Below are 8,445 nucleotides of genomic sequence, written 5' to 3' on the forward strand. Positions count from 1 at the left end.
GTTGTAGATATATATATTTTAGAAGTAATATGGATCGGAGAGTAATAAAAATCAGACATCTGATTTCTATCAAAACCGAAAAATAGAAGTGTGGCATTCTAACGCGACGAAAGTCCAGGCTTAGTCAAGTTTCGGTCAAACGCAAGCTCACCAACCGATACGTGTCTTGCTTTCGACCGCCAATGGCGGCAAACCGGCCAGCAACGAGACCAGCAGCGCGCAGGATCAGGAAGCAGCGACCATGGCGACCCCATTGGACACCTCCTCGAGCACCCTTTGGGGCACTCTGAGCCAGGCCTCCAGCGTGGCGCAGCTGATCGGCGTGGACGCGCTCGGGCTGGTCTCCATGGTTGTGCAGGCAGCCCTGGCGGCGCGGCGCCACCGGGACGCCTGCGTGCGGCTGGCGCAGCACGTGGAGCTCGTCGGCGGCCTTCTCGGTGAGCTGGAGCTCGCAGAGCTGATGCGGCGGGAGGCCACCAGGCGGCCGCTCGAGCAGCTCGGCGCCGTGCTGCGGCGGTGCTATGCGCTCGTCAGCGCGTGCCAGGACTGCGGCTACCTCCGCCGCCTGCTCCTGGGCGCGCGGATGGCCGACGAGCTCCGCGCTGCGCAGCACGAGATCGACATGTTCATCCGCCTCATCCCGCTCATCGCCCTTGTGGACAATTCTACAGATAATCGCCGTGCCAAGGTACCCATGGTTCAGCTTCTGCTTGGTTCGTATATTAGTTTTGTAGAATTGAAGCTTACGATGTCTGAGACTGAGGGGGCAAATGATTTAAATTCGATTGGAGTGATGAAACTGATCTGTTTGAGTGATCCTGGGAATTGGGCATCTGAATTTGAGACCAATTGCAAAAAAAAAAAAAAAAAAAAAAAAAACATCAAATTTGTTACTCCCATGAATTTAGTAATTCTGATTTCATAGGGTGGTTCGCGCTTTATAATAAGGCTAGCCTCAACCACATAATCTGTGCTCGTCGATTTACATCAATAATATTTGTCAGTTTTGCTATCTTTGCCTAGCAGGCTGATGAAAGGGTGGTCAGTGTAGTCACACATAGTTCAAATCGTCACGTCAGGTCAGATAATTTTCATTATGTAGTTTATTACATTTTAAACATTCGTCCTATATTCGCGCAAAAATAGTGAGTATTGCTCGTGTACTAATGTATGGTTACAAAGAAATGTACTCCATCCATCCCAAAATAAGTGACTCAACTGACGCATTCTTAGTGTGTAGATACATCGGTATCCAAAAAAGGTGGAGTCAGTTATTTTGAGACGCAGGGAGTATCAATATTGAATCGAAAGGTGTACTTGCTTATTTTGATCAAATAGCAATGTGGAAGGTTAACCACTGTGTATGCTGACATAGTGATCAGTGACAAGAATATTAGATGATTCATTACCATACTTGGTTGACTAGTGACTACCGCTTGATCTAGATCATAGAAGTTGTTCTGGTTTGGAGCTGGTGCTACAACCTATAAAATATATGTATATTATGCATGTGTAATGTAGATGTACAACGGATCAATCAGCTTAACATTGAAATATGAGTTTGTTTACCTAAATATATACTACATGCTTCAACAAATTTGTAGTACATTTGTCGATAAGCATGATGTTTTTCTTCTTAAAATGAACTGGTGTGATGCTTAAGTTATTTAAATGTGCCCTAAATCCGTCAGTTTTGCAGACTAGATTGTATTAATTTTGCCACTTTTTAGGACTGTTAAAACCATTTGTAGGTGACATGTCGATATAGTAATGGTGAGATATACCTTATTTTAGGTTTTCAACAAGAGCTTTGGAGTTCACTGAAGCACGCGTGCAGCGAGGTACTGAACTTTGCAATGTTGGAGATCAACCATTTGCAGGTAAGCAGTTACTTCTAATGGATTTCCCATCTACTCAGGGATGGAAACTAATAGACTGAAGTTTCAGGTCAAAGTTATTTTCTTCAGTTATTTCAGAATTGGTTTGTCATTTCGATGTACATTGCAATACCCAGCGGCTCAGGTTTTTGATATATTGCACAGGGAATAAAAATTGTCCATCTAATTGATTTTGATATTTATTTTTCTCATGCAAAACGTTCATGAGTAAACATCACGGCACTACATAGACTTCAACTGTGGTCAAATAGAATAAGCACATGTTTTGAACTAGCACTAGCTAATGGGAATAAACATATCTTGAGGATACAGACCTTCAAATTACTGAATATACAATTTTATATTGAGAAGTTCCTTTTCGGCACACAGTTACTCCAGTTAGTAACCACATGAAAAATATGAGTTGAGTAATACAAATGTCATCAATACATTTCATGACTTCTTGTATCACAATCTCCATTTTCTTGTAAGATGGCGCTCTTGTACATGGAAGTCCCTAATGACGGAATGTCGATGACCAGTGCAACAAACAGTGGATCATTTTCTCCATAATTTTGTATCCTCTTAGTCATGCCAATACTTTTGCAATCCCATTGATGACAATGATACACTATCATGACTCTCAGTAATATCGGACCTTCAAGAACAGAAAGTCTTTGACATTGAAGAACTTGTGGAGCTTTGCACTAGTATAGAAGAGGCTTGCGTGGGATTCTCAAAGTTCAGTTTCTTTCAGATCGTGGATGCTACAGATAATTTCTCAGAGAAGGCAATAATTGGGTGTGGTGGATTTGGTACAGTTTACAAGGTAAATATCAGCTAACATACGAAGCAACTAACTATGGGATGCCTGTCTTCCTTACCATTCCAATAAAGCATTGATTTCTGTTGAGACACTGTTATCTGAACTACCTAAGTAACAATTTCAGGGTCAGTTACCTGATGGAGTTATGGTTGCAATTAAACGGCTTGATGAGCATGCAACAATATTTGATTTCAAAAGTGAATTGCAGCTTGCAAAGCTTCAGCATACCAATCTGGTTAGGTTATTAGGGTGGTCCATTCATGGGAAAGAAAGGATTTTAGTCTATACGCTCATCCAAAATGGTTCCTTGGACCGTTACATATCTGGTACGTTTTCCCTTACTGGAGTTAATTTTCAAGCGTGTCTCATTTCATTCGTGCTCCCTCCTTTTCAAAATAGGTGTCCATTAAGCCTCTCCATTTTTTTTTTCAAATTACTGGTCTTTTTACACTTCCGATGCAACTTTTTTGTCGATAAAAGGCCTTTATTTCTTTAAAGGTTTAAGCACTCCTGATGCAACTTTAGTTTTTTTTTGGAGCAACCGGCAGCACTGCCTTTTCATTGTCTTCCAAGTAGCTTCTCTTACTCTTGGATGCCTTGCTTTGGAGAGTAAAGAGAGGCAATATAGTGATCTTGTGGAAAAAGAGATGGGCAGTCTACATTTCAGCGACACTCTTAATTATTGTGTCCAACAATAGATAGGCGCTTATATAAAAAAGAAGGGAGTAGTAAAAAAAAAATTTCGACATGTAAAGGGAGTAGTAAATATGTACATGAATTCACAATGTCTACAATTGAGAGGAAGAGTGAAAGGCTACAAAAGCTCTAGGCCTCTATCTTCACCTGATTGTTTGTTGCTCGAATGATGATCGATTTTGAACCTATTATAGTTTTTTTTATTGCAGAACAGAAATTGCAGTTCATATTTCTAAAGGATAATCATTCTTTGAACATTTTGCAGATATAACAAAAAGGCCATTGCTAGACTGGTCTAAGCGACTCAAGATAATTACAGGGTTAGCAGAGGGCCTTGTTTACCTGCACAAAGGCTCCATGTTCTGGATCGTTCATAGAGACTTGAAACCACATAATATCCTCTTGGATCGCAACATGAACCCAAAAATTACTGATTTTGGATCAGCTACAGCACTGAGTTCATACGCAGCAGAAGAGCATACAAGCAGGGTCGTGGGCACTTGGTATGAGCTGCCTGATATATCAATCTTGTTAGATGACATCATTTGTGTTAAGATGTTCTAATATTACAGTCTTGACCTCTCTTTTTTCACCCTTCAGTGGTTACAAAGCTCCAGAGTATGCATCTAGAGGAGTTTACTCAATGAAGACAGATGTGTTCAGCTTCGGCGTCTTGGTTCTGGTGATCATTAGCGGGCGTAAGAATACCATACTCGACAAGCGAGGGGATACTGTTGGTGATCTTGTACGAGATGTGAGTGAACATGCAACATTTCTTCTATGTTCATGATCATTATCTGTTGTATTTGGGCCATAAGAAGTATTTATGAATCAATCTACTTATAGTTCTCGTATTCGCAAAAAAAAATCTACTTACAGTTCTTTAACGCCAAAATATTGAAAAACATTTCAGGCATGGCATATGTGGAACGAACAAAGGTTGCATGAGCTTGTGGACCGGACGTTAGGGAACAGATATGACATGGCTGAGATAACGCGATGCGGTCAGGTGGCACTGCTTTGTACTCACGAAGATCCATCAGATCGGCCCACCATGACAGATGTTGCTGCAATGCTAAACTCTGAAAGCATGAGCTTGCCAATGGAGCCTAAGATGCCTACCGCACTGAGTAAAGGTAGTCCTGGTGAAGACGCGGTATCAACATATATGGGCCAAACAAGCAGAACAATAGATATAACCATAACGAGTTCGGCTCCCATGTCGACTAGAGTTCAAATCATTCTAGACCCGGAGGTTTGATATGATGATGAACATTCATTACCATATATTATGTAATGAAATGTAAGGATCATGGCCATTTTTCGGCTGAGATGGTGTACAAGATTACAGATAGATAAGTTAAGTTCTGTGAGTGCAAACAACATGTTTCTGTTGTAGTAGACTGATTACTTTAAAGTATTTCATCTTTTCCTATGTTATACTCCATGGCCAGTTTTTTTTCCGGAAAGGACCACCGATCAATTAATCATTATCAACAACAATACAAAGAACAGTAAAAATAATAAAAAAATTACAAAAAAGGTATTTGGACCACCTAGCGGAGATGCATGGGGCCGGTTATCCTCCATGTCCCAATAAAAAAAGGCCATTCCTGTCATTGTTTTCTTTACATGATCCTGGGAGGTTTGATTCGAAAATAATATTTTTTCTCTTCATTTCAGTAGTATTACTATATATTTTCTGAATAGGGGACTTCTTTTTATAAACACGGTACAGATGCAAACGCTTACATACACGCGCATACACTCATCTCTATGAATACTACTAGGAAAATCCTTATATGTAGGAATGTATTCTATGGCGCAGCTAAAAGTGCGTGCTCCACAAAAATATTTCTGTGGCGCATAGAAAAATATGCTCCATAGAAATTGTGGCTTTCTGTAGCGCATTTAGTACTGGTGCGCCATAGAATTGTGGCTTTCTGTGGCGCATGTGGACGGGTGCGCCATAGAATCTCTATGGTGCACGCAAGGTCTAGTAATGCATAAGGACGAAGGGAATTCTGTGTTGCATCTGCCCATATGTTGCACATAAAGTCAAAATTATGTGGCGCCAACAAGAATACCTCCAGCCGTTTTAACAGCTGGCAACCAGTTCCAAGAGAATCTTCCCCCTGGATCTAGTTGTTGCAGCTGTAAACTAGAGAAATCCTCTTTTTTGGATTCAGAAAAGCAAATAATATCAGGGCATATCTCTCTAATGAGATCATGCACTCTGGTGAGCTTATCAGGCCTATTTAAGCCTCTAGGGTTCCAAATTAGAGCTACCACCATTTTTAAAAATCAACTTCCTTCTCCCCCTTTTCCTACTATGGACTAGTGTCCAAGGTTCATCTTCATCAAGTACATCACTAATGTAATCCTCCTGATCAGATAAAACCTCATTCCCATCCTCCAAACCTACCCTTAGTTCTTCCACAGATAGACTAATGTCCATAGGAAGAAAACAAGCAGGGTTAGATTTATGAAAATCATCAAGTCTATTTGTTTCAACCTCTTTAATCTTATTAATGACAGAATCATCATTCAGCTTTTTATGTCCCAGGCTAATGCCAGCAGCTTTTGCTTTATCAAATAAATTTTGATTATCAAGAGCAGCAAAAGAATTAGAAAAACATAAATCTTGTTACCTTTAGGAATTTCCAGATTTTTTGCATTCTTAATATCTTGAGCCTTTTCAATAGAAGTCTTGCCATCTCTTGAAATTCTAGAGCTCATTCTTGTAGCTTGCACATGTCCCCACTGCTTCTTCTCCTTCCAAACCACAGAAGGCATGGGAGGGTTAGGTTTGTTGGAGACCCTTTCACCACTCATCTCTTTAACACCCTCATTTTCTTCATCACTCTCAGCATCAAAGTGTTGAAGGATATTCTTCCCAATGTTATCCTCAGCATTCCTTATCACAAAAGCATTGTCAGCAGAGATGTGTGGCTCCTTGCCAAACACCTTATCTTGCACACTTGTCTCCAAACTCTATTGAGCAACAGATCTAGAGACACTCCTTCCACCAATAGGAGGGATGGAAGGATCTGTCTCCATCTTGCTATTGCTCCCACCAGTTTTGCTCTTATCCAAAGCCTTGAAGTCATCACCAAGTTCGGTGTCATCATCAATCTTGTCCCCTTCGTTACTGTGACCAGGGTCTTCATCATCATCCTCATCCACATCAATAGCTTCTCCTTCAGCCTCCACAAGGAAATCAATCAGGAAGAAACATTGCTCCATTTCAAAAAGCTTGTTGGATGGAATTTTGAATTTGTCCCTTACAACCACCTTGACTCTTACTTCCGTATAGAAACTCCTGAAGATGACATGCCAATCAATGTTGACAAGCACACCTAGAGTAGTGGAGACTTGGCAAATTTTCTTTCATGTCAGCCACTTAGCAGGAATGCCAAGTATCTTGACCCAAACCTCTTGTAATTCCTCAAAAGGTTCTGCTTCACCTTCCCAATTCACAAAGTATATCACCACTCCTTCCTTCTTGAGATTAATGGAGGGGTATTCCACTAATTCCTTGATTCTCTTGCTAGGAGGAAACCTCACAAAGAACCTCTTAGCACCAAGAAGTCTGATTTGCCAGAACCAATTCACCTTCCACATTTTATTGAAACATTTCTCAAGCTCCTCAGCAGATATTTCTCCCTCTTTGACCACCACCACCCCTACATTGTCCATATTCAGCCATTGAACTGCTTCTGGCCCTTCCACCTCCACATGAAAGAAACCCAGTCCAGGATTAGCACTCCCCCAATATTGGGCAGTAGGTAGAAGAGAGTACCATATCAGGCAAGTATCCATGTGATGCCCAGTTTTACTGCATCTTCTGATTCTGGTGCATAGACCTACATAATGACCAAGCTCTCCACAGTTGTAAGTAACATTCTAGAATTTGGGGTCCAGGATAGGTCCAGGACCACTAGCCACTGTCAGCAAATTGTTCCCATTCCTATCACCACTAGTCTTGGATCCATTAGAAGTAGTCCCTTTCTGATTCTTCTTCTTATTTTTATTACCACTAGATATTTGCTGTTGCTGTGAAGGGTTCATACTAGCACTGCTACCCTGGCTATTAGGTTGAGGAAGGCTGGGAGTAATACCCTGAGGCAGCATCATCATGGGGTTGAAACCAGCTGGGGGAATTTGCTGATTGCCAAAGAACTGCGACCACTGACTCATCGGCATATTCCACATATGGGGTTGCATCATTGGAAACATACCTTGCCCAGTCGTCCCCATCTGCTGCATCATGGGTTGGGGGAACTCACTTTTGAAACTCACTGGATCAGGAATGGCGCCAAGGAAGGTTGCATCCGCTTTTGCTGTCGTAGCTGCCGCTGGAGGAGCACGGCCACCACCAGAACCACGGCCACCCGTACTTGAACTCATGACCTATAAATTATTTTTTGTAAACTAGTACATCCAAACCACCACGCTGTAGCTTCTTTCCTGTGCAACATGCACTTCTAAACAAATATAAAGGGTTACGTGAATTAGGGATGGACCTACAAATCAAATTCGTTTTTGCCCTATGCTATTCAGTTTTGCTTCGGTTAACTGTGGTTTTTCGGTTTTTAACTGAATTAACTGAGTTGTGTATGGTTAGCACTTTTGCTAACTTAAACCTAACAATAAAATCATAAAAACTGAAATTCGGTTGCGGTTAGGTTTTTTTCGGTTCGGTTTTCGATTTCAGTTCGGTTATGTGCAGTCGGACAGAGAGGCCGCCAACGGCCCGACTGCGATCCGGCGGATCCAATCGACGGCCCCCATGGCTGCCAGCGCAGAGTGGCTACATTATAGCTCCAAAATTTGGGACTAGAATGTAGACTATTCTAGTCCCAAAATTTGTTCTAAAATATTCTACATTCTAACTTTTAGTCAACAACAACACTGAAAACGAGGTGGTTTTACTCTCTTTATTGGATGTTGTTATTTTCAATGTAGCTTGGATTGGTTGTTCAAATATCTAATTATTACTAATAAATGCACTACTAATTTGTCTTATTTTTTCTAGAATGTAGA

At 41.2% G+C, this 8,445-nt stretch overlaps 1 protein-coding gene across 1 annotated transcript; it reads left to right on the forward strand.

Annotated features, from left to right (window-relative positions):
* Positions 1–241: 241 nt before the first annotated feature.
* On the forward strand, positions 242–4,779 carry LOC124698505 (putative cysteine-rich receptor-like protein kinase 20). Its single transcript, XM_047230992.1, has 8 exons — positions 242–688; positions 1,027–1,079; positions 1,795–1,880; positions 2,525–2,706; positions 2,828–3,029; positions 3,665–3,902; positions 4,000–4,153; positions 4,313–4,779. The coding sequence occupies exons 1-8, from the start codon at positions 242–244 to the stop codon at positions 4,658–4,660; spliced, it is 1,710 nt and encodes a 569-aa protein (XP_047086948.1). The 3' UTR covers positions 4,661–4,779.
* Positions 4,780–8,445: the final 3,666 nt, after the last annotated feature.

Source organism: Lolium rigidum, chromosome 1, assembly GCF_022539505.1.
Source record: "Lolium rigidum isolate FL_2022 chromosome 1, APGP_CSIRO_Lrig_0.1, whole genome shotgun sequence".
In the NCBI taxonomy this organism is placed as follows: domain Eukaryota; kingdom Viridiplantae; phylum Streptophyta; class Magnoliopsida; order Poales; family Poaceae; genus Lolium; species Lolium rigidum.